The sequence below is a fragment of the Scylla paramamosain genome, chromosome 26 (assembly GCF_035594125.1).
Source record: "Scylla paramamosain isolate STU-SP2022 chromosome 26, ASM3559412v1, whole genome shotgun sequence".
NCBI lineage: Eukaryota > Metazoa > Arthropoda > Malacostraca > Decapoda > Portunidae > Scylla > Scylla paramamosain.
In genome coordinates, this window is record NC_087176.1 from 14,351,591 (window position 1) to 14,379,090 (window position 27,500).

Below are 27,500 nucleotides of genomic sequence, written 5' to 3' on the forward strand. Positions count from 1 at the left end.
CGTTTCTTTTTTTGTGTAATTTTTCTAATGATTATCTGCTCCCATGTTTGTGTTCTGTTTCATTTTGCCATGCCCTCTGTCGGATATTTAAGTGTTTTTGTATGTATTATAATTTGTTTTGTGATACACTCAATGATGTTTTTAATTTTTTGGCTGATAATGCCTTCTGCATAAGGTGAAACGTTGCAAGTAATTAATGAAGAATATACTGTGGTGTATCACTATTCACCTCATATATTACAAGGAGGTTTAAAGGAGGCATAAGGTGAAACGTTGCAAGTAATTAATGAAGAATATACTGTGGTGTATCACTATTCACCTCATATATTACAAGTGAGGTTTAAAACACTGTTCAGGGGGTGCTGAGAACTTATCATTAAACCCAGCTGTGACTTCACTGAACGTTTCCCTTTGTGTCTCACAACACAAGGGGTTAGTCACAGCATGCCCTCTAAAGACAACTCTCTTCCTCAACACAAAACTACATACCCTTCACTCAAAAATTTCAAAATTATAATGGCGACTCCTACACCAGCCTCGGAGTCCCCATCTGGGGAGGGGACCATAAATGTCCCCAGGTCGGACTGCCTTTCTGTCAACGACCCTAAGTGTCTTGACATCCCCTTCAACTTTTTCTTCATTAACTTCTGCAACATTCGCGGTCTAAGATCTAATTTCCAATCTGTAGAACACCACCTCTCCTCTTCTAAACCTCATCTTCTTTTCCTCACTGAAACTCAGGTGTCTGAGGCAACTGACAGTAGCCCCTTTTCTGTTCCCTCCTACTTTATCTATCCTCATTTTCGATCCAAAGCTGGATGTTGCGTTTATGTGCGCAATGACTTAACCTGCTCTCGTGTCCACGCTCTTGAATCTTCCGAGTTTTCCACCATCTGGCTACGACTACAGTCACTCTCAAACTAAAGTTATCTGTGCTGTATACCTCTCACCTAACTCCTCTGCCTATAAGAAATTCTTTGACTACTCGTACTTAACTTCCAAAGTGGAGCATATTCTGACCCTCTTCCCTTTTGCAGAGATCTCCATTCTTGGAGACTTCAATGTTCACCGGCAGCATTGATTTTCTTCTCCCTTCACTGACCATCCTGGTGAGCTAGCCTTCATCTTTGCTATCCTCCACGACCTAGAGCAATTGGTGCAACGCCCTACTCGTTTTCCTGACCATCTTGAAGATACGCCCTACATTCTTGACCTTTTCCTGACCTCTAATCCATATGCTTATGCTGTCACCCTTTCTTCTCCGTTGGGCTCCTCCGATCACAATTTCATATCTGTATCTTGTCCTATCGCTCCAATCCCTCCTCAGGATCCCCCTAAGTGAAGGTGCCTCTGGCGTTTTGCCTCTGCTAGTTGGGGAGACTTAAGGAGTTATATTGCGGATTTTCTTTGGAATGACTACTGCTTCCGTGTCAAAGACCAGTCTTTGTGTGCTGAGCACATAACAGAGGTGATAGTGTCTGGCATGGAAGCGTACATTCCACACTCTTTTTGTCGACCTAAACCTTCCAAACCTTTGTTTAACACAGTTTGTTCTCGTGCTATACATGATAGAGAGGTGGCCCACTAAAGGTACTTAAACCTTCCATCACCAGAATCTCATGCACTTCATATTTCTGCCTGGAACAATGCCAAGTCTGTTCCCTAACTAGCCAAAAAGTCCTTCATTAACAGAAAGTGTCAAAATCTTTCAAGATATAACCCCCCTCGTGACTTCTGGCATCTAGCCAAAAAATATCTACAGTAACTTTGCTTCTTCTTCTTTCCCTCCTTTATTTCAATCAGATGGCACCACTGCTATCACGTCTATTTCTAAAGCTGAACTCTTCGCTCAAACCTTTGCTAAAAACCCTACCTTCGACGATTCTGGGCTTGTCTCTCCCTCTCCTCCACCCTCTGACTACTTCATGCTACCTTTTGAAATTCTTTGCAATGATGTTTTCCATGCCCCTTGCTGGCCTAAACCCTCGGAAGGCTTATGGACGTGATGGGGTCCCTCCTATTGTTTTCCGAAACTGTGCCTCCGTTCTTGCACCTTGCCTAGTCAAACTCTTTCAGCTCTGTCTGTCAAGATTTACCTTTCCTTCTTGCTGGAAGTTTGCCTACATTCAGCCTGTTCCTAAAAACCGTTCTAATCCCTCAAACTACCGTCCTATTGCTTTAATTTCCTTCCTATCTAAAGTTTTTGAATCTATCCTCAACAGGAAGATTCTTAAACATCTATCACTTCACAACCTTCTATCTGATCGCCAGTATGGGTTCTGTCAAGGCCGTTCTACTGGTGATCTTCTGGCTTTCCTTACTGAGTCTTGGTCATCCTCTTTTAGAAATTTTGGTGAAATTTTTGCTGGTGCTTTGGACATATGAAAAGATTTTGATAGAGTCTGGTACAAAAGCTTTGATTTCCAAACTACCCTCCTATGGCTTCTATCCTTCTCTCTGTAACCTCATCTCATGTTTCCTTTCTGACCGTTCTATTGCTGCTGTGGTAGACGGTCACTAGTATTGACAGTGGTGTTCCTCAGGGTTCTGTCCTGTCACCCACTCTCTTCTTATTCATTAATGATCATCTAAACCAAACTTCTTGTCCTATCCACTTCTACGCTGATGATACCACCCTGCACTTTTCCACGTCTTTTCATAGACGTCCAACCCTTCAGGAGGTAAACATTTCACACAGGGAAGCCACACAACGCTGGACTTCTGATCTTTCTAAAATTTCTGATTGGGGCAGAGCAAACTTGGTATTGTTCAATGCCTCAAAGACTCAACTCCTCCATCTATCAACTCGACACAACCTTCTAGACAACTATCCCCTCTTCTTCAATGACATTCAACTGCCCCCGTGTTCTACACTGAACATCCTCAGTCTGTCCTTTACTTATAATCTGAACTGGAAACTTCACATATCATCTTTAGCTAAAACAGCTTCTATGAAGTTGGGCGTTCTGAGATGTCTCCGCCAGTTTTTTCTCACCTCCCCTAACTGCTAACTCTGTACAAGGGCCTTATCCATCCATGTATGGAGTATGCTTCACATGGGGGGGATCCACTGATACTGCTCTTTTAGACAGGGCGGAATCAAAAGCTTTTCGTCTCATCAACTCCTCTCCTCTAACTGACTGTCTTCAGCCTCTCTCTCACCGCCGCAATGTTGCATCTCTAGCTGTCTTCTACCGCTATTTTTATGGTAACTGCTCTTCTGATCTTGGTAACTGCATGCCTCCTCTCCTCCCACAGCCTTCCTGCACAAAATTTTCTTCTTTCTCTTACCCCTATTCTGTCCACCTCTCTAACGCAAGAGTTAATCATTATTCTCAATCATTCATCCCCTTTTTCTGGTAAACTCTGGAACTCCCTGCTTGCTTCTGTATTTTCATCTTCCTATGACTTGAATTCCTTCAAGAGGGAGGTTTCAAGACACATATCCATCAGTTTTTGACTATTGCTTTGACCCTTTAATGGGACTGGCATTTCAGTGGGCATTTTTGTAATTGGATTTTTGTTGCCCTTGGCCAGTGTCCCTCCTACGTAAAAAAAAAGAAAAAAAGATAATAATAATAATAATAATATATATATATATATATATATATATATATATATATATATATATATATATATATATATATATATATATATATATATATATATATATATATATATATATATATATATATATATATATATATATATATATATATATATATATACTGTTATGTGGGGCTTAAGTAGAGAAGTAAGAAGAAAGGTGATGAAAAGAAGGAAGGTGAAGAGAGAGAAAGAGAGAGAGAGAGAGAGAGAGTGTTGGGGGGGAGAGGTCGGTGAGAGCACAGTGTACAAAAGCCGGATGCGCAATGATTGTGTGGCTGTGTGCCCTCGAGTTTGTTGTGAAATTCTTCGCCCATAAACGTCCCTCTTCCCCATTTAATTTACTATATTTGCAATTTGCCTTTTCAGATTGGGTGCCATTCAATATTTAATTCTAGTGTCCCTCTTGTCTATAAAGTAATCAGTGTGCATCCAGACCCCATAGTTTAGTCACCAGAATTTTCGAAAATTAATCGTTTTGTTGTGTCTGCTAGCAGCTTGAGGCGAGGTGGTGGGCAGAGCAAGGGGTGTGGGCTCCTTCCCACCCCTACCCCCTGCTCCTCTTCCTCCTCTCTCACATGAATCATGATCCTGTGATGGCTGGGAGCTGGGTGTTCCCACGATTTCGGACTTAGTCACTGTCTCTAGCATGAAAGTCAGGGGTACAGTAGAAACAGTGATGTTCTGAGGAGACTGGGAGGAATACAGCCAGAAGGTCCAGTTCCTTTAAGGGATATTAGAGTAACTCATTGCAGTACGCCCCTTCTAATATGTGTAGCGTTTAGATGTCTCCATCAACCTGCCTGTGAGTGCACTTCCTTGCAAAGCACATGATGTTTATTACGACGTGACACTTAGTCTCTTTGTAAGGCGAGTACCTAGTGATAGTGAGCAGTCATGGATCCATCCTTTTTTGGTTCGTAGGCAAGTTGTTTTTATATTCGTAGGTGTCTTAAATGCTACTATGTTCCTGGATTCTTTTAAGGAGGCTGGACACAAGATTATATAGATACTATTGTGCAGTTAAGTTTACTCACTCCTCAGGCCCTGCTGGATCCAGGAGGCTGTAAATGATACTGACCTGCAGGAAGATATGATAGTTTGTAGACATGAGAGGCCCGTCTCATGGGAGATTACTCATAAATTATCATAAGCCTCTTAGGTATAGGAACATAAAAAAAAAAAAATAAGGGAAGCTGCAAGAAGCCACCAGGCTTACACGTGGCAGTCCCTGTATAGAATATACCTACCTATTTCCATCTATCATGCCCATCCATAAACCCACCTAATCTTCTCTTAAAGCTCCCTAATGTCTTAGCTCTAACAATTTGATTACTGAGTCCGTTCCATTCATCTGCCACTCTGTTTGAGAACCAATTTCTTCCTATCTCTTTCTTAAACCTAAATTTTTCAAGCTTAAACCCGTTATTTCTTGTTCTGTCCTGGTTACTGATCCTAAGAATTTTGCTTACGTCCCCCATATTATAACCCTTATAACACTTATAGACTTCTATCAGGTCCCCTCTACCATCTACCTACGTCTCTCTAAAGAATGTAAATTTAACAGTTTCAATCTCGCCTCATAAAGAATACTCCTTATCCTCAGTATCCTTTTAGTTATTCTCCTTTGAAATGATTCTAATAGACCTATATCCTTCCTATACTGTGGGGACCAGAACGGTACAGCGTAGTCTAGATGAGGTTCTGACCAGCGCCAAATATAACGTTAATATTACTTCGGGTCTTCTACTTTTAACACTCCTAAAAATGAATCCTAATATCCTATTTGCTCTGCTTCTGGCCTCTATGTATTGCTTTCTTAGATGGAGGTCAGAATTAACTATAACTCCTAAATCTCTTTCGTACCCTGAACAAACTAGAGTTTCGTTGTTGATTGTGTACCTACTGTGTACGTTTCCTCTACTTTCGCTAAGTACTTTGCATTTGTTGATATTAAACTACATTTGCCATCTGTCCGTCCATTCTTTCATCCTGTCTAAGAAGATTGCATCCGATTATGACCTAATTAATCTACCTATCTTTGTGTCATCCGCAAATTTACTAACATCTCTACTAATTTCACTATCCAAGTCATTGATATATATATATATATATATATATATATATATATATATATATATATATATATATATATATATATATATATATATATATATATATATATATATATATATATATATATATATATATATTAAAAACAACAATGGTCCTAATACTGATCCCTATGGCACCCCACTAATTACGTGATCCCATCCGGATTTAGAGCCGTTTATTACAACTCTCTTTCACCTGTCGCTTAGCCATGACCTTATTCAGCCTAGCACCTTCCCATCTACCCTGCGCGCCCTAACCTTTCTCAGGAGCATCTGATGGGGTACTTTGTCAAACGCTTTACTAAAGTCCACATATAAAATGTCATAACTATCACCAGCATCTGCTACCTCGTACACTTTACTGTAAAAACTTAACAAGTTCATCAAGCGAGACTTCCCCTTCGTGAGGCCATGCTGTAATTTATCAAGTTATGCTTGTCTAAATGCTCCCTAATGTTCTTCTCTATTATTGACTGCGTTATTTTACCTACAACAGAAGTTAAGCTGAAAGGTCTATAATTAGACGCTAAAGTTTCATCTCCTTTCTTAAAGATGGGTACTACATTATCCTGCCTCCACATTACAAGTACCTCACCTGACTCAAGAGATTTCCTAGACAGAAACTAACAGCTCACTAATAACCTCTTTGCATTCCTTAAGTACTCTGGGATATATTTCATCTGGTCCTGGTGTCTTGAACTTTTTTAGCCTATCTATCTCCTGTTCCACTATCTCCTTAGTTATGGTAAAATCTGTCAGCTTCTCATTCTCCTCTGCTCTAAGCATCTGTTCACTATTTGGCATATCCTGGATGTTTTCCTGAGTGAAGGCAGTTAAAAGATACTCAGGATTTTACTAATTTTATCCCCAGAACTAATCAGCTCCCCATGTGCTACCTTTAATGGACCTATAGCTTCTTATTTTTCGACCCTTTGGATCCGTCTTAGTCTGGCTGGCTACCCTTAATTCATAATTGCTGTTAGCTTTCCTCGTTAACCTCTGGACTGTTCTATATTGTATTCTGCATTATATTGTGGCTTTAAAACCTCTTCCCCTGCCTTTAATCTCTTATGTATATTTCTCTTCCACCCTATATAGTGTTTTAACCTAACAGTCATCCATTTAGGGTCGTTTTTATGTGATTTTATTGCTCTATATGGGATGTTTGCTAACTGTCGTCTATGCAATTTATCTAGAAAATATTTATACAACTCATCAACATTCAATTTACCTAATCCTCTCATCTCGGCACCTTCCATCCTCTCCACTCCCTCATCTACTTGCCTCGACCTCACCTTTCCCATCTCAGCATGACCTGACCCTCCAGCATACTCACATATCTCCCCCTTTCTCCCTTTTCTTCTCTTTTCTCCCCCTTTCTCTGCCCCTTCCGGACACTTCTTCCCTCCTCTTGCCCTACACCCTGACACCTCACCTCACCTTTCTCATCCTGCCTTATCTCTCTCAACTCCGTCTCGGACCTAACCTCGACCTGCATCCGTTGCCAGTCAACTCCTTGGAGATACCTTTTTAATCCCTCAAAATCTGCTCTCCTAAAATCTAGTATTTTACTAGTGTTTTATTGTTTCTTAAAGTTTCCTCCCATTTTAATTTGTACCTAATTTCCCAATGGTCACTGTTACCTAGCTGTCCTCCAGCCTCTGCCTGCGTGACTGCTTCCTCCCTGTTTGTAAGAATTAAATCTTGAATATTGTTCCCCCTTGTGGGTTCTATGATTACCTCTTTTAAAATATAATCCTGAATTACTTTAAGAAATTCCTCTGCTTCCCTGTTACCCACCATCAGGCTCTAGTCGATATTTCAAAAATTAAAATCTCTTGCCACACATACCTGACTATACCTGCCATCTTTATTTATTTTCTGCCATAATGAGGTGTTAATTTCTTTTGTACTTTTCGGTGGCCTGTATACTACTTCCAGTACTACTGACTGATTTTTACATAATATCTACCCATATCGACTTTGTTTTGCTATCTGTTTTAATTCTACTGTTAATACAACAGTAATGTGTCCTTAACGTATAACGCGACGCCTCTTCCTCTCCTGTTTTCCCTGTCTTTATAGAATAGTGTATAACAATCTATCTATCTCTAGATTAAATACTTTTCCTGACATATCTAACTAAGTTTCTGTTAAAGCAGTGATATCAAGGTTCTCTACACACGCCATTTCTCTAAGCAAGTCTATTTTATTTAAAATACTTCTACAATTTGTATAATAAACATCTAAGCTATTTTACATCTTCTCTGAACTAGTTACCTTACTAGATTTAAATAATTTGTCCTTCATTTCGATCTCACAACCCCTTCTTCCCTCCTGACTGACGAAAAAAGCGCTGGAGTGCAGTTACCTCCTGATCGGGTGTTCTGGCAAAAAACCCGAACATCCTGGCGTGATGAATGCACTCCATCCCTGGTGTGCAAGGTGTCCCTACCATAGATGAGGTCCCAGTTGTCAATGAACGTCCATCCATTACTCTTACAATGATTCACGAGCCTGTGATTCACTGTAATCGCCCTGGACAGCCACCAACTCCCCTCCTCGGCAAGGCACCACACAAGACAGGGATCCTTCCCTTGTCCTTAATTCTATCTAAAGCGTGTCTAAACCTCCCAAGCAGCTCCTCACTCTTGACCTTACCAAGGTCATTCCCTCCCGCACTGAGAAAAACAATGGGCTTGGTCACAAGCACGTGTCTAGCCTATCAGCTACCTTCCCTATCCCAGCACCTGGCAAGCACACCCTCGACCTACACTTCCTATCTCTGGAACAAAACACACTATCCAAGCGCCTAACCTGACTACGACCAAGCACAAGCACTCTACCTTAGGGCAGGGTGTATATATATATATATATATATATATATATATATATATATATATATATATATATATATATATATATATATATATATATATATATATATATATATATATATATGCCCAGGAGAATCTCTTTTAAACATGATTGGTTGGAAGTGAAGGCAAATTTTACATTTTGTATTTTCTTAAGGGCTTTCTCTTTATTGGTTAAAAGTGTCCGATTCTCTCCTGCACATTGTGTGATGACATCTTTATAGTGTGCCATCTGTGCCAAATCGCAATTTCTTGTCCATGGCCCTTTTTCAGTGGCTTCTTTAGTTGGTAGATATGTGTGTGTATGTGTGCGTGTGTATGTGTGTGTGTGTGTGTGTGTGTGTGTGTGTGTGTGTGTGTGTGTGTGTGTGTGTGTTTATGTAGGAGGGACACCGGCCAAGGGAAACAAAATTCTAATAAAAAGAAAGCCACTGAGATGCTGGTCCCGAATAGTGTCTGAAGTGGTGGTAAAAAATTAAATGATAAGTGTCTTGAAACCTACATCTTGAAGGAGTTCAAGTCATAGGAAGGTGGAAATACAGAAGCAGGAAGGGATGATTGGCAATACTGGTTTATTCTTGCATTAGAGATGTGGACAGAATAGGGGTGAGAGAAAGAAGAAAGTCTTATGCAGCGAGGCCGCGCGAGGAGGGGAGGCATGCAGTTAGCAACATCAGAACAGTTAGCACAAAAAATAGCGGTAGAGAGAGCAAGAGATGCAACATTCCGTTGATGAGAAAGAGGCTGAAGGCAGTCAGTTAGAGGAGAGGAGTTGATGAGACGAAAAGTTTTTGATTCCACCCTGTCTAAAGGAACGGTATGAGTGGAATCCCCCCAGACATGTGAAGCATACTCCATACATGGACGGATAAGTCCCTTGTACAGAGTTAGCAGCTGTTGTGTTGAGAAAAACTTGCGGAGACGTCTCAGAACGCCTAACTTTATTAAAGGTGTTTTATAAAAGGTGTTTTGAAAATTGCAGTTTAGATTATAAAAAAAGGACAGACCAAGGAGTTTCAGTGTAGAAGAGTGGGCCAGTTGAGAGTCATTGAAGAAGAGGGGATAATTGTCTGGAAGGTTGTGTCGAGTTGATAAATGGAGGAAATGAGTTTTTGAGGTATTGAACAATACAAAGTTTGCTCTTCCCCATTCAGAAATTATAGAGAGATCAGAAGTCAGGTGTTCTGTGGTTTACCTGCGTGAACTGTTTACTTCCTGAAGGGTTGGACGTCTGTGAAAAGACGTGGACAAGTGTAGAGTAGTATCATCAACGTAAGAGTGGACAGGGCAGTGTCAACAGTGTAGGAGTGGATAATACAAGAAGTTTGGTTTAAAAGATCATTGATATATAATAGGAAGAGAGTCGGTGACAGGACAGAACCCTGAGGAACACCACTGTTAACAGATTTAGGAAAAAAAAACAGTGGCCGTCTACCACAGCAGCAATAGAACGGTCAGAAAAGAAACTTCAGATGAAGTTACAGAGAGAAGGATAGATGCCGTAGGAAGGTAGTTTGGAAATTAAAGCTTTGGGCCAGATTGTATCAAAAGCTTTTTGATATATCCAAGGCAACAGCAAACGTTTCACCAAATTCTCTAAAAGAGGATGACCAACACTCAGTAAAGAGAGCCTTAAGATCTTCAGTAGAGCGGCCTTGATGGAACCCATACTGGCGAACAGATAGAAGGTTGTAAGGTGATAGATGTTTAAGAATCTTCCTGTTGAGGATAGATTTAAAAACTTTAGATAGGCAGGAAATTAAAGCAATAGGACGGTAGTTTGAGGGATTATAACGGTCATCCTTTTTAGGAACAGGCTGAATGTAGGCAAACTTCCACCAAGATGGAAAGGTAGATGTTGACAGACAAAGTTGAAAGAGTTTGACAAGGCAAGATGCAAGAATAGAAAGCGCAGTTTCGGAGAACAATAGGAGGGACCCAATCAGGTCCGTAAACCTTTCGAGGGTTAGGCCAGCGAGGACATGGAAAACGTCATTGCGAAGAATTTTAATGGGTAGCATGAAGTAGTCAGAGGGTGGAGGCAAGGGAGGAACAAGCCCTAACTTACCCAAGGTAGAGTTTTTAGGAAAGGTCTGAGCAAAGAGTATGGCTTTAGAGATAGATGTGATAGCAGTGGTGCCATTTGGTTGAAATAAAGGTGGGGAAGAAGAAGAAGCAAAGTTACTGTAGATGCTTTTGTCTAGGTTCCAAAAATCACGAGGGGAGTTAGGTCTTGAAAGATTTTGACACTTTCTCTTAATTAAGGAGTTTTTGGCTAGTTGGAGGACAGATTTGGCATGGGTTAAGGCAGAAATATTAAGCGCATGAGATTCTGGTGATGGAAGTCTCAAGTACCTTTCGTGGGCCACCTCTCTATTATGCATAACATAAGAACATGCTGTGTTAAGCCAAGGTTTATAAGGTCGATAAAAACAGTCCCTCATTCTGAAATGGCATGCCACTGAGGTCTCCAGCAGCATGCCATTTCAGGACGGGGGAACCCTGGTGGCAATTTACCAACTATTCACACACACACACACACACACACACACACACACACACACACACACACACACACACACACACACACACACACACACACACACACATACACTTTCACACACATACACACACACACACACACACACCTACACATACAGAATATGGCCGATGTGTCGATGTGTAGTCCGTGATCGTATCTCTTGTCGAGAGAAGGAGAGAGAGAGAGAGAGAGAGAGAGAGAGAGAGAGAGAGAGAGAGAGAGAGAGAGAGAGAGAGAGAGAGAGAGAGAGAGAGAGAGAGAGAGAGAGAGAGAGAGAGTGGTAATACTGGAAGGAAAATGCATAACTGGCAACTCAGACTTGCAGGATGCGGTCCAGCTAGCCCGGGATTACACATCGACACTAGTGCCTAGCAACCTACTCCTGGAAGTAGGTGATTTGGAGATACGCCCGATATTCTTGACCTGTTCTTAACCACTTCAGCCTATGCAGCTAGACTGTTCTATCCATTAGGCTCCTCCAGTCGCGATCTTATTATCTTATCTTGTCATATCTCTTCAGTACATCCGCCAAAGCAAAGGTCTTTTTGGTATTGTGTTTCTGCCTAGTGGAATAATTTGAGCATGTACTATGCCGATTTTCTATGAAAAGATAATTCCGGTCTTGTGGTTGACACAGAGAGATGCTTCTCTCTGTGCAGAAGACATAGCACAGTCTCTTGCAGGTGACTTTCATGGCAGTACATCTATTCCCAGAGTACAATGAGGTCACTTTATCTGTCGTCTTTTACTGATCAATGATGCTTATAAGAGGACAGTTAACTTCGGCTAGAATCACTAACTTTCTCACCAGGTGTAGTGTATAGCTTACTGTCCTCTCAGTGATATTTAGACCGAATCATGGGCTACTCAAATTGATTTTTTTACTAGAGAGCAATGTGTCCTCTCTCTCTCTCTCTCTCTCTCTCTCTCTCTCTCTCTCTCTCTCTCTCTCTCTCTCTCTCTCTCTCTCTCTCTCTATATATATATATATTAATAACAAAGTTAAAAATACTCTTAGACACCTAACACGTTTCTGCAATTTTCTGTTTCTGTACACTATATTTCAGTGATAATGTTTTGTGTTCAGCTTAAGACCATCTTTGCAAACCTTTAGAGGAAACACCAATATGTATACTATTGCCTTGGCACTTAATCCACCATCAGCATTAGACGAATGCAATTCAAATGGAGTTTGAACAGTATACCTGTTCAAATGCTATTTGAACAAAAGTGCCGAAAAATGCAAAAAACTAAAATTACCTGATACTTGGATTATCTCTCATTCTCTAAATTATAGTAGAAAATAAACCATTGTACGTGTGATTAGCCACTTCCATTTCCTATTAAGATAATCGCTTTCACATTTTTCAGTAGCAGAGTTATAACGACAATGAGTTAATAGAGTAATTTGATTCTCTGAAAAAAAAATAATTTCCAAAACTGTCGAAAAATGCTAAAAACTAGATACTTGGATTATTTCTCATTCTCTTATTTTTTTTTTTTTTTATGTAGGAAGGACACTGGCCAAGGGCAACAAAAATCCAATAAAAAATATGCCCACTGAAATGCCAGTCCTATAAAAGGGTCAAAGCAGTGGTCTAAAAATTGATGAATAAGTGTCTTGAAACCTCCCTCTTGAAGGAATTCAAGTCATAGGAAGGTGGAAATACAGAAGCAGGCAGGGAGTTCCAGAGTTTACCAGAGAAAGGGATGAATGATTGAGAATACTGGTTAACTCTTGCGTTAGAGAGGTGGACAAAATAGGGGTGAGATAAAAGAAGAAAGTCTTGTGCAGCGAGGCCGCGGAAGGAGGGGAGGCATGCAGTTAGCAAGATCAGAAGAGCAGTTAGCATGAAAATAGCGGTAGAAGACAGCTAGATATGCAACATTGCGGCGGTGAGAGAGAGGCTGAAGACAGTCAGTTAGAGGAGAGGAGTTGATAAGACGAAAAGCTTTTGATTCCACCCTGTCTAGAAGAGCAGTATGAGTGGAATCCCTCCAGACATGTGAAGCATACTCCTCCATACATGGTCGGATAAGGCCCTTGTACAGAGTTAGTAGCTGGGGGATGAAAAAAACTGGCGGAGACGTCTCAGAACACCTAACTTCATAGAAGCTGTTTTAGCTAGAGATGAGATGTGAAGTTTCCAGTTCAGATTATAAGTAAAGGACAGACCGAGGATGTTCAGTGTAGAAGAGGGGGACAGTTGAGTGTCATTGAAGAAGAGGGGATAGTTGTCTGGAAGGTTGTGTCGAGTTGATAGATGGAGGAATTGAGTTTTTGAAGCACTGAACAATACCAAGTTTGCTCTGCCCCAATCAGAAATTTTAGAATGATCAGAAGTCAAGCGTTCTGTGGCTTCCCTGCGTGATATGTTTACCTCCTGAAGGGTTGGACGTCTATGAAAAGACGTGGAAAAGTGCAGGGTGGTATCAATAGCATAGGAGTGAATAGGACAAGAAGTTTGGTTTAGAAGAGCATTAGTGAATAATAAGAAGAGAGTGGGTGACAGGACAGAACTCTGAGGAACACCACTGTTAATAGATTTAGGAGAATCACACAGCAGCAATAGAACGGTGAGAAAGGAAACTTGAGATGAAGTTACAGAGAGAAGGATAGAAACCGTAGGAGGGTAGTTTGGAAATCAAAGCTTTGTGCCAGGCTCTATCAAAAGCTTTTGATATGTCCAAGGCAACAGCAAAAGTTTCACCAAAATCTCTAAAAGAATATGACCAAGACTCAGTAAGGAAAACCAGAACATCACCAGTAGAGCGGCCTTGACGGAACCCATACTGGCGATCAGATAGAAGGTTGTGAAGTGATAGATGTTTAAGAATCTTCCTGTTGAGGATAGATTAAAAAGCTTTAGATAGGCAGGAAATTAAAGCAATAGGATGGTAGTATGAGGGATTAGAACGGTCATCCTTTTTAAGAACAGGTTGAATGTAGGCAAACTTCCAGCAAGAAAGAAAGGTAGATGTTGACAGACAGAGCTGAAAGAGTTTGACTAGGCAAGGTGCAAGCACGGAGGCACAGTTTCGGAAAACAATAGGAGGGACCCCATCAGGTCCATAAGCCTTCCGAGGGTTTAGGCCAGCGAGGGCATGGAAAACATCATTACGAAGAATTTTAATAGGTAGCATGAAGTAGTCAGAGGGTGGAGGAGAGGGAGGAACAAGCCCAGAATCATCCAAGGTAAAGTTTTTAGCAAAGGTTTGAGCGAAGAGTTCAGCTTTAGAAATAGATGTGATAGTAATGGTGCCATCTGGTTGAAATAAAGGAGGGAAAGAAGAAGAAGCAAAGTTATTGGAGATATTTTTGGCTAGATGCCAGAAATCATGAGGGGAGTTAGATCTTGAAATGTTTTGACATTTTCTGTTAATGAAGGAGTTTTTGGTTAGTTGGAGAACAGGCTTGGCATGGTTCCGGGCAGAAATATAAGGTGCATGAGATTCTGGTCATGGAAGGCTTAAGTACCTTTTGTGGGCCACCTCTCTATTATGTATAGCACGAGAACAAGCTGTGTTAAACCAAGGTTTAGAAGGTTTAGGACGAGAAAAAGAGTGAGGAATGTACGCCTCCATGCCAGACACTATCACCTCTGTTATGCGCTCAGCACACAAAGACGGGTGTCTGACACGGAAGCAGTAGTCATTCCAAGGAAAATCAGCAAAATACCTACTCAGGTCCCCCCAACTAGCAGAGGCAAAACGCCAGAGGCACCTTCGCTTGGGGGGATCCTGAGGAGGGATTGGAGCGATTGGACAAGATAAAGATATGAGATTGTGATCAGAGGAGCCCAACGGAGAAGAAAGGGTGACAGCATAACCAGAAGGATTAGAGGTCAGGAAAAGGTCAAGAATGTTGGGCGTATCTCCAAGACGGTCAGGAATACGAGTAGGGTGTTGCACCAATTGCTCTAGGTCACGGAGAATAGCAAAGTTGTAGGCTAGTTCACCAGGATGGTCAGTGAAGGGAGAGGAAAGCCAAAGCTGGTGGTGAATATTGAAGTCTCCAAGAATGGAGATCTCTGCAAAAGGGAAGAGGGTCAGAATGTGCTCCACTTTGGAAGTTAAGTAGTCAAAGAATTTCTTATAGTCAGAGAAGTTAGGTGAGAGGTATACAGCACAGATAAATTTAGTATGAGATTGACTCTGTAGTCGTAGCCAGATGGTGGAAAACTCGGAAGATTCAAGAGCGTGGGCACGGGAGCAGGTTAAGTCATTGCTCACATAAACGCAGCATGCAGCTTTGGATCGAAAACGAGGATAGATCAAGTAGGAGGGAACAGAAAAGGGGCTACTGTCAATTGCCTCAGACACCTGAGTTTCAGTGAGGAAAAGAAGATGAGGTTTAGAAGAGGAGAGGTGGTGTTCTACAGACACTTAGGGTTGTCGACAGAAAGGCAGTCCGACCTGGGGACATTTATGGTCCCCTCCCCAGATGGGGACTCCGAGGCTGGTGTAGGAGTCACCATGATGATTTTAAAATTTTTGAGTGAAGGGTGTGTGTGCTTGTAGATTTGTGTGGAGGAAGAGGTCTTTCAAGGGCAGGCTGTGACTGCCCCCTTGTGTTGTGAGACACAAAGGGAAACGTTCAGTGAGGTCACAGCTGGGTTTAATGATAAGTTCACAGCACCCCCTGAACAGTGCTTTAGACCTCACTGGGAGTAATTATCGTTTCGGTAGGTCTCTACTGCCTCCTCCTGTATGGTAGAAAATAAACCATTGCACGTGTGATTAGCCACTTCCATTTCCCATTAAGATAATTGCTTTCACATTTTCAACAGCAAAGTTATTTACGACAATGAGTTAATAGAGTAGTCCCACTCTCTGAAAAAAAGAAACATATATATATATATATATATATATATATATATATATATATATATATATATATATATATATATATATATATATATATATATATATATATATATATATTTATTTATTTATTTATTTATTTATTTAAGTACGTGCACACCAAGATTATTGTTGCCTTCTTTTTTTTTAATATGTAACAATGATCTTTATCAGAAAGTCAGGATGAATGGCTACTGCTCCTAAAGTAACTATCATATTCTTTATCATTAATCTAATTAGTAGAAATTGTTTATCCTTAAAGTGTTCAACTCCACTAACTCACTCGAATAAGTTGCATGCTTGAGCTCCCTTTTTGCCAAACCAAATTAACTTTTGGATCATCCACGACATCTCTCAGCGTCTGGAAAGGTTGAGAGACGTATCTCACTGCCAACAGGGACATTAGGTTGCCTGAGTAGCTGCGTGTGAGGACCAGCGTCATCAACATCCACACTCCCATCAATAAGCGTTCCCATATCCAAGAATCCTCGTGTGAGGTAATATCTGCATTTAAATAATTACTATTCATATATACGGACATGGTATTAACGATTTATTGATTTATATAATTAATATATTTATATCAACTAGTGACTGGAATATAATATTACCTGTGGGATTCATTACCTTGCTGAAGAATTATGCGTATAACACTGGCATCTGTTGAGGACCCGTTTAGCTTCTGGTTTCCATCAGGCAACAAAAAGTGAAGTATCATTATTACGGTGAACACTCCCAGCAGTACAATAAGGGTAGCCACCCACACCATAGGCGTAAGTGGCAAAATAAAACCCCAGGGATCTACCTCAACACTTCCACGACCAGCAATTACTTTTAACGATTCAATTAAATAAGGAAAACTGAATTCGACAGCTTCGGCTCTGACAGGATTCATTGCAAACGGTCCGAGGCTGATATCGGCTTTCTGAAAAATAAATAAATGAATAAAATAAAATAAATTATATATATATATATATATATATATATATATATATATATATATATATATATATATATATATATATATATATATATATATATATATATATATATATATATATATATATATATATATATATATATATATATATATATATATATATATATATATATATATATATATATATATATATATATATTCTTCATAGTGGAAGGCTCCTATCCTCCCAATAGGAACAATCTATGGCAAGATAAGGCATGTGTGTGTATTATGCTGGTGTGTATTGTAGATTAGGTGGTCACAACTGCAGGATCAAATCGATCAGTCGCTTCCTCCCTTTCTCCAAAGGAAGGGTTTTATTTATTTATTTATTTATTTATTTATCTATTTATTTATTTATTTATTTTACGTTTAGTTGACAGTCTAAGAGTAAAGGGATGATGCCAGTACTGTGCATCTGCACAGAAGTTCGTATAAGCAATCAATGAAGATTAAGACGGGGAATGACGTTAAGATAAGCGATATTTCACATAAAAATATAAAATTTTATAACAATGATTAAATACCGTCATCAGATTAAAATTAATATTTACATCACGCCAATATATATTCCCAAATATAAGTGCATAAAAACACACAGCTTAGTGATGACAACCGTAACTTACGATATTCTTTAACTAAACACATACAATCACACAACATAAGTAAATAGCAATGAGGCAGACATAGACTATGTATAATCCTCAAGAAGACTGAAACCCATGGAAGAGACCAGGGACATAAGCAAAACCCATCGAAGAGACCAGGAACATAAGCAAAGTCGAACAGTAAAAGTAAGTCGATTCATTTAAAAAAAAAAAAACTTATACGAAGTTACAAGGCGTTTTATATACAGGCATTTCCTGCGAGGCGGTTGATTGCGTCGGAAGTACACTTGTTGATTTGTAACTGTGTCGTACTTTCAACTTGCACGGTTGTGTGTGAAGTCTCTTATTCAAGTAGTGGACACGAGAGAGTATATTATACATTGTTAGCATTTATACATTTACTTTAGTAAAAATTAAATACAACAATAATATCCGAGTATCCACCTTCGGCAGCTCACTGAGAACTTTCCATCAAATTGATTCACAATCGTACCCAAGTTTCATATCAAAGCAAGTCAAATCCAAGTCGAGAAATTACGCAAAAACTCATAGAAAATCAAACACAAAATCCTAAATCTAAACATTCTAATGATAAAACATACTACAAATTACTTCCTCCTTTCTCACCTTTATGGGACAACAATTACTGAGACTACATCACCAAACTTTAAACTCCACTTAGGAGTGGAAGAGCTTATCCGCCTCAGGCTCCTCTCAGGTCTGGTATTCTGCAACCTCTTTGTTTTTGCTCTCTGCTCTCTCCACCTGCCGTCTGCTGTCTGACTTCTACCTCAATTACCTGACATAATATATACTAATTTGTTACATTTTTTCCCTCAAAAACTATCTCTATGGTAAGGGTGGAAATCAAAACATTTCGCATAATTCACATGTAGTAATACACTTCATACACATGACCCACCTATAGGGGTGGCAGTATAATAATTATGTCTTTGCCTAATCAGGGTAACAGGGCGGAATTTGGGTATAGAGCACAGTAAGAAGTTTAAGATAGTTAAAACTACAGTAAGTTCCCTCAATACACCTCTCTATTCGCCTGTCTTTTCCCCTCGTTCGCACATAGTGTCCCCCCAGTGCTGTGGTTCCCTTTTCCCTGTTTTTATCTCAGTCAGCAGACCTCTGCATCTCTGTCCCGGTCCCTTCGGCCATTGTCACAGTTTTATATACTTCCTTGTGGATCAGTTCTGTGTAGGTCCTCCTAACATTTTATGTCAAATACCCTAAACAAAGCAGCTGCGTTGGTAACAGTTTTTTTTTTTTTTTAACTTTTCTCTGTTCCTTTTTTCTTCTTCACGTTTTTCTGTTTCCCTGATTCATCCGTCTTCTTTCCTTGTTTCTTTTATCTTCTTTAACTTCGTAAGGTTACCACAAATGTACATAACAAATGTACAATTAAACATATCAAATTATAAGGTACCATTAGAATAATTCTCATAGTTATCCACTCTGCCGTTTAAAAAGAAAAATAAATATTCATCAAGGCCCCTTATATCTGTTATCTGCTACATGCATCTTCAGTTTTTGTGACATCACTCGAAATTTAAAATTAACCTTGTAATCCGGGAACCAAAAACTGGCATCTATATAGGCTTGTAGGGTAAACTCTGAAACTCCCTGTCTTCTTCCTATGACTTGTCCTCTTTTAAGTGGGAGGTTTTAAGACACATATCCTCCAATTCTGGACACTTTTTTTCTCTCTCCTTTCTGGATTTGTACCACTGGGCTTTTATTTTCTTTTTCCGTTAGCTAGTGCCTCTTTTACATATAAAATAATTGCCGTGAGATTTAAATAGGTCTCTGAGTAAGGTAGAAAAAAAAGCACCTGCCGTCGTACACATGAAGCTTTTATCTTATTAGTTTATCAGCAATTAATGATCTTTTTTTAAAAAAATAATTCTAAACGCGTGCTCCTAATAAGAGACTTGGTGAGAATTATACAAAAATGCCAGGAAAGAAATAATGAAATAAGTTAACATTATAACTCTGAATAAGTTATATATATATATATATATATATATATATATATATATATATATATATATATATATATATATATATATATATATATATATATATATATATATATATATATATATATATATATATATACACTCGTATATATCATTAGCATAATATTTTGAATTGTGATTATTAAATGTATATTTATTGTATTGGCCAGAGAGGCCTGCCAAGTATGCGGTGCGCTTTTGGATAGCATTTGTTGAACAGCTGGTTGTAGTGGTGACCAGTCTGGCCAGCTGGGAGGTAGTGCAGTAGTGAGAGGCGCAGCAGCTGAACCTGCGCGGTGTCGGTAGGGGGGGTAGTTTTGTGGTTGTGCACCGTTATTCATGGTATGTATATGAGTTATATAGGAGATTACAATGTGTTATCCATATACTGTATGTTCCCCTTTTACCAGTGGCAGTCGCTTGATTTACCGGTCAGTATGGTGTACCTGACACTTGTTGGTGGTGGTTTGGTGGTTAAGTGTTTAGTTGTATGTTAGGCTTGCAGAGCCGGTGCAGTGGTGATTGTGTGGTGACTGGACATGGCAACGGTGGGACCACTGAAGTGAGTGACATGTTTATGATGTTAAGAGTTGCCAATATTTCTTGTGTGATAAATTTACATTGGTTACTGCTATATTTCGTTTGTTTATTTGTGTACGTGTTTGATTTTGTCTCTTTTGGGTGGGATTATCAACTGTGGTGTTATTGTGGTGGATGTGTTTATTGTCGATGCCATGATTTATTAGTTATTGACGTGCCAGCATTGACAGATTTGTGGATTACAGGTCGAAACGCTAAGACGAATAAAACATTGCGGCTATTGGTTCGACCTTGAATCCACCAGTGTATATATATATATATATATATATATATATATATATATATATATATATATATATATATATATATATATATATATATATATATATATATATATATATATATATATATATATATATATATATATATATATATATATATATATATATATATATATGGTTTTCTTGCAGTTGTTAAGCAAGACGATTCACAAAATAAAATAAAAGTTTCCAGTTTCTTCAAAGTAAAAAATAAATAAATAAATAAAAAAGGGGGTAAAAGCAAGAATCGTTGTTTGAAAGGAATTAGCGAATACTCATCAAATTGCTTTCTCGACGTCTTGGCTTCATCCCATCTGCAGATACGGCTCATAAATCTTGCAAAAAGAAGGTATTCAACCCTGTCTGAAATAAGTTCATAAACTTAGCAGTTGACGAGGTTCACAAAGACAACGGAGCTTCTAGACAGACTACTTATGTAGTGACGTGCGGCGGCTGAATGATAGCAGCAACGATTACTTGCGTCGTAACAACCCTCCCTCATCGGAGATCTCTAAATTCTTGACACAGGATGCTTATAAGGTCATTTCAAGAATTTATCTCTTTGAGAAGCATCCAAGAAGAAATGGAACAGTTATTAGATTCTTGACATTAGACGAGTCATTTATTTATTTATTTTTTTGCTTCTCCATTTTGTCTAAAGGTCCGAGGGGTCTGTACTAACTGGATGAGGATGAACATCCAAATAATAATCAAATTTTTCAGCGCCATTGCGAAGGACAAAAAACACTCGTTAGAGGAACAATGGTGCTGGTGTTCCTTTAATAAGGAGGCATCACTGAAATAAAAAAAAAAATGATAATAATAATGATAATAATGATAATAATAATGATAATAATGATAATAATAATTAATTAGTTATTAATAGTATCGATGCCCTTAAAATATCCTCCGCTTTCTGTAAAAATTTCATGCTTCTACATTTAATCATTCCATATTAAAATCGAGGTTATTTATGTTTAAAACGCCAGGCATTTAAATGTCGGGCTTCATGATACACAACGTGGTTTGTCATTCCTTATGATCTTCGATAATTTTTTTTATTACTTTTTATTTAAACTTATTACTAATTTATTGATACACATGGTAAGAAGACTGAGTGTAGCTTAAAGATAAGCAACATCCATGATCTTTGGCCACGCACTGTTGAGGCCTCAGTGCTCTGGCGACTGTGACAGGAAGTGGGTGCACGCAAGATCAAAACGCTTTATCCCCCTGTTTCCAAGCTATTTAACCAGTTCCTGACTTGCAGCAAGGTCATAGGTCGTCTGTCTAAGTTGAAGAAGAAGCAGAAGGTTAATATGGAGATTTTAAACAAAAGGAGAGCAGAGAGAAGTCATTGACATTCACATGCACTTCCTCCACTCCCGCACGCGATCTCTCCATCATCTGGGCCTCACCCGTTGCGTCATCCCTGCCTCAGCCTTGACCAACTTATCATTGAAGTGAGAGTTGTCAGAAGATCAGGCAGCAGGAGGCAGAGGAGGCAGTAGGCACCTGCCGAAACGATAATTATTTCCACTGGAGTAGTTATCGTTTCGATAATTACTAAAGCACTAGATCAGGGGGTGCTGTGAACTTATCATTATACCCAGCTGTGACCTCATTGAACGTTTCCCTTTGTATCTCACAACACAATGAGGCAGTCACAGCCTGCCCTCTAAAGACAACTCTCTTCCTCCACACAAAACTACATGCACCTAATAACACACACATCCTTCACTCAAAATTTCAAAATTATCATGGCGAATCTTGCACCAGCCTCAGAGCCCCCACCTGGGGAGGGGACCACAAATGTCCCCAGGTCGGACTGTCCTTCTGACGACGACACCCCCCCCTCAACTTTTTCTTCATTAACTTCCGCAACATTTGTGGTCTAAGATCTAATTTTCAATCTGTAGAACACCACCTCTCCTCTTCTAAACCTCATCTTCTTTTCCTCACTGAAACTCAGGTGTCTGAGGCAACTGACAGTAACACCTTTTCTGTTCCCTCCTACTTTCTCTTTCCTCATTTCCGATCCAAAACTGGATGTTGCGTTTATGTGCGCAACGACTTAACCTGCTCTCGTGCCCACGCTCTTGAATCTTCCGAGTTTTCCACCATCTGGCTACAACTACAGAGTCACTTTCAAACTAAAGTTATCTGTGCTGTATACCTCTCACCTAACTCCTCTGACTATAAGAAATTCTTTGACTACTTAATTTCCAAAGTGGAGCACATTCTCTCTTACCTTTTGCAGAGGTCTCCATTCTTGGAGACTTCAATGTTTACCACCAGCTTTGGCTTTCCTCATCCTTCACTAACCATCCTGGTGAACTAGCCTTCACCTTTGCTATCCTCCACGACCTAGACTCTGGAGCAATTGGTACAACACCCTCTTCGTATTCCTGACCGACTTAGAGATACGCGCAACATTCTTGACCTTTTTCTCACCTCTAATCCCTCTCCTTATGCTGTCACCCTCTCTTCTCCGTTAGGCTCCTCCGATCACAATCTTATATCTGTATCTTCTATCGCTCCAATCCCTCCTCAGGATCCTTCTAAGCGAAGGTGCCTCTGGCGTTTTGCCTCTGTTAGTTGGGGGAACCTGAGGAGGTATTTTGCTGATTTTCCTTGGAATGACTACTGGTTCCATGTCAGAGACCAGTCTTTGTGTGCTGAGCGCATAACAAAGGTGATAGTGTTTGGCATGGAGGCGTACATTCCTCACTCTTTTTCTCGCCCTGAACCTTCCAAACCTTGGTTTAACACAGCTTGTTCTCGTGCTATACATGATCGAGAGGTGGCCCACAAAAGGTACTTAAGCCTTCCATCACCAGAATCTCATGCACTTTATATTTCTGCCAGGAAGCATGCCAAGTCTGTTCTCCAACTAGCCAAAAAGTCCTTCATTAACAGAGTGTCAAAATCTTTCAAGATCTAACTCCCCTCGTGACTTCTGGCATCTAACCAAAAATATCTCCAATAACTTTGCTTCTTCCTCTTTCCCTCCTTTATTTCAACCAGATGGTACCACTGCTATAACATCTATTTCTAAAGCTGAACTCTTCGCTCAAACCTTGGATGATTCTGGGCTTGTTCCTCCCTCTCCTGCACCCTCTGACTACTTCATGCCACCTATTAAAATTCTTCCCAATGATGTTTTCCATGCCCTCGCTGGCCTAAACCCTCGGAAGGCTTATGGACCTGATGGGATCCCTCCTATTGTTCTCCGAAGCTGTGCTTTCGTGCTTGCACCTTGCCTAGTCAAACTCTTTCAGCTGTGTCTGTCAACATCTACCTTTCCTTGTTGCTGGAAGTTTGCATACATTCAGCCTGTTTCTAAAAAGGGTGACGGTTCTAATCTCCAAACTACCGTATTAATGCTTTAATTTCCTGCCTATCTGCTCTTCTGCTCTTCTGATCTTGCCATCTACATGCCTCCCCTCCTCCCGCGGCCTCACTGTACAAGACTTTTTTCTTTCTCTCATCCCTATTCTGTCCACCTCTCTAATGCAAGAGTTAACTAGTATTCTCAATCACTTATCCCTTTCTTTGGTAAACTCTGGAACTCCCTGCCTGTTTCTGTATTTCCACCTTCCTATGACTTGAATTCCTTCATGAGGGAGGTTTCAAGACACTTATCCTTCAATTTTTGACTACTGCTGTGGACCCTATTATGGGACTGGCATCTCAGTAGGTTTAAAAATTTTTTTTTATTGGATTTTTGTTGGCCTTGGCCAGTGTCCCTCCTACATAAAAAAAAAAAAAAACCTAACTAACTTTTTAAAGGCAATATTTCTCTCCCAATTAGCGAAATATAAAAATAATTTCCTCTCGCATACATAACATAAAAAAAAAAAAAAAAAACTTAAGAGCATAATTAAGTAAGAGAAGCTGCAAGAAGCCAGCAAACCTACACGTGGCAGTCCCAGTATGAAACATACCTATTTCCACCTATCGTCTCCATCCATAAATTTGTCTCATCTTTTGAATTTCCCTTATGACTCAGCACTAACAACCTGATTGTCTATTCCATTCGTCTGCCACTCTTTGAGAACCTATATTTTTTTCAGGCTTGAACCCATTATTTCTTTTTCTATCCTGATTACTGATTTGAGAATTTTGTTTACGCTCACTTTATTATAACCATTGTACCACTCAAAGATCTCAATCAGGTTTCCTCTTAACCTACATCTCTCTAAAGGATGTAAATTTAATTGCTTCGGTCTCGTTTCGTTCTGATTCTCTAGTAGATCTATATCCTTCTTGTAATTTGGGGAGTAGAACTACAAAATATAGTCTAGATAAGGTTTGACTATGGCCAAGTACAACTTTAATATTACTTCGGGACTTCTACTTTTAACACTCTTTGAAATTAATCCTAAAACCCGATTTGCTCTATTTCTGACCTACATGCATTGTTTTCTTAGACGGAGATAAGAGCTAACTATAATTTCTAAATCATTTTCGTTCCTTGAACTTACCAGGGCTTCGTTGTTTATTATGTACTAATTGTGTGAATTTCTTATACTTACGCTAAGTACTTTCCGTTTGTTATTATTAAACTGTATTAAATTTTGTCATATGTCTGTCCACTCGTTCATCCTATCTAAATCTGGCTGCAAGACGACGTCATCCGAATCTGACCTAATAAATCTACTTGTTTTCGTGACATCCGCAAATTTACTAACATCTAATCCCATTATCAAAGTCATTAATATATATTAAAAACAACAATGGTTCTCAAACTAATCCCTGTGGCACCCCACTAATTACTTGAGCCCGCTCCAATTTGGTCCGTTTATTACAACTCTGTCGCCTGTTGGCTAACCACGATCTTATCCGGCCTAACACCTTCCCATCATGTGCCCTAACCTTTCTTTAATGACAATTAAATATAAGGTGTGTATGTGTGTGTGTGTGTGTGTTTGTGTAGGTTCACTGAAGGACTGTCCAGCGCTCTGGGTATGTGCCTGCATGAACAGCATTCCAGATGTACGATTTGATGCTTTATTTGCGCTCTGCCGTTACGGAGTGACCATCACCTAGCTGCTCTGATGATGAATTCGGTGGATGATATATTCGCCTCATGATTTCTTGGGACGTTTTGAATACACAGATACATTATTTTCGTGATCAATATATATATATATATATATATATATATATATATATATATATATATATATATATATATATATATATATATATATATATATATATATATATATATATATATGTAATTCTTTTTTTTTTTGTGATCTTCGTTTCCTCAATAAGTCTTCTTTTAGTTTTGAATGAACCCCATTCGATGAGAGATGAATACGCTTGTAAGCATGTCCATTTGACTGGTGCGGGAATTATGTATACGGTAGGATCACAGCCCTTAAAATGAGGAAGAAGGTATTTAGTACAACTATTTAATCAAGTACAAGTACTATATTCGCCTTATCACTTAGTCGTGCGTTTTCTCAATATCTAGGAAAACCATTGTTACATCCAAATAACTTTCTCACCCGAGTCAATATTTTCTGAATTTACCCAGCACTCTCCTATCCAATCCACTTTATCACTCAGTCGTACGGTTTCGTATTTACAATCGAAGTCGTCCCTTATCGAGCGAGATCCATTGAAAACCAAAAGAAGACTATTGAGGCAACGAAGATCACACACACACACACACACACACACACACACACACACACACACACACACACACACACACACACACACACACACACACACAAATATAAGAATAATAGTATTAGACATGAAAATAATGTATCTAAGTATTCACACCATCCCAATAAACGATGAGCCGCATATATTATCTACCGAATACGTCATCGGGTTAGCGAGGAAATGCTCCCTCGGTGACTGCAGAGCGAAAACGAGGCATCAAATCGTATATCTGGCATGCTATTCACGCTTGCGGAGACCCTAGAGTGTTGGATAGACCTTGAGTAAACCTACATCTGCCCTCACTATTACGAAATGTAATAGAGATCCCGTCGTGGGAAGGCTGGCTCCGCCCCTTGCAGTGACGTCGCGTGCGGTTAACTCCTGATTGATTGCTGCTTCCGGTTCTCTCTCTCTCTCTCTCTCTCTCTCTCTCTCTCTCTCTCTCTCTCTCTCTCTCTCTCTCTCTCTCTCTCTCTCTCTCTCTCTCTCTCTCTCTCTCTCTCTCTCTCTCTCTCTCTCTCTCTCTCTCTCTCTCTCTCTCTCTCTCTCTCTCTCTCTCTCTCTCTCTCTCTCTCTCTCTCTCTCTCTCTCTCTCTCTCTCTCTCTCTCTCTCTCTCTCTCTCTCTCTCTCTCTCTCTCTCTCTCTCTCTCTCTCTCTCTCTCTCTCTCTCTCTCTCTCTCTCTCTCTCTCTCTCTCTCTCTCTCTCTCTCTCTCTCTCTCTCTCTCTCTCTCTCTCTCTCTCTCTCTCTCTCTCTCTCTCTCTCTCTCTCTCTCTCTCTCTCTCTCTCTCTCTCTCTCTCTCTCTCTCTCTCTCTCTCTCTCTCTCTCTCTCTCTCTCTCTCTTATCATCCCATCGTTGTACCGTTTCTCTCTCTCTCTCTCTCTCTCTCTCTCTCTCTCTCTCTCTCTCTCTCTCTCTCTCTCTCTCTCTCTCTCTCTCTCTCTCTCTCTCTATCATCCCATCGTTGTACCGTTTCTCTCTCTCTCTCTCTCTCTCTCTCTCTCTCTCTCTCTCTCTCTCTCTCTCTCTCTCTCTCTCTCTCTCTCTCTCTCTCTCTCATCATCCCATCGTTGTACCGTTTCTCTCTCTCTCTCTCTCTCTCTCTCTCTCTCTCTCTCTCTCTCTCTCTCTCTCTCTCTCTCTCTCTCTCTCTCTTTTTTTTTTTTTTTTTTTTTTTTATTTAAACAAAATTTACATCAGGCTTAAAACAACACGTTTTTTATGCTGTTATTTGAAAAGCCTATACTTAAATGTAAAGAAGAAGATATATACAAAAAGTAAACTCATCCTACTATATATATATAGACATGATTAACACAGTACTAGTGTGGGGGG

The 27,500-nt window shown here is 39.7% G+C and overlaps 1 protein-coding gene across 1 annotated transcript in view; it reads right to left on the reverse strand.

Moving 5' to 3' along the window:
• LOC135113913 (probable glutamate receptor) overlaps positions 1–27,500 on the reverse strand; it is a 212,704-nt gene that overhangs the window by 19,068 nt on the left and 166,136 nt on the right. The window contains exons 9-10 of the mRNA XM_064029532.1: positions 16,629–16,926; positions 16,285–16,505 (exon numbers count right to left, since the gene is read on the reverse strand). Of these exons, the coding sequence (XP_063885602.1) occupies positions 16,285–16,505; positions 16,629–16,926 (519 nt within the window). The remainder of the gene's footprint in view (positions 1–16,284; positions 16,506–16,628; positions 16,927–27,500) is intronic.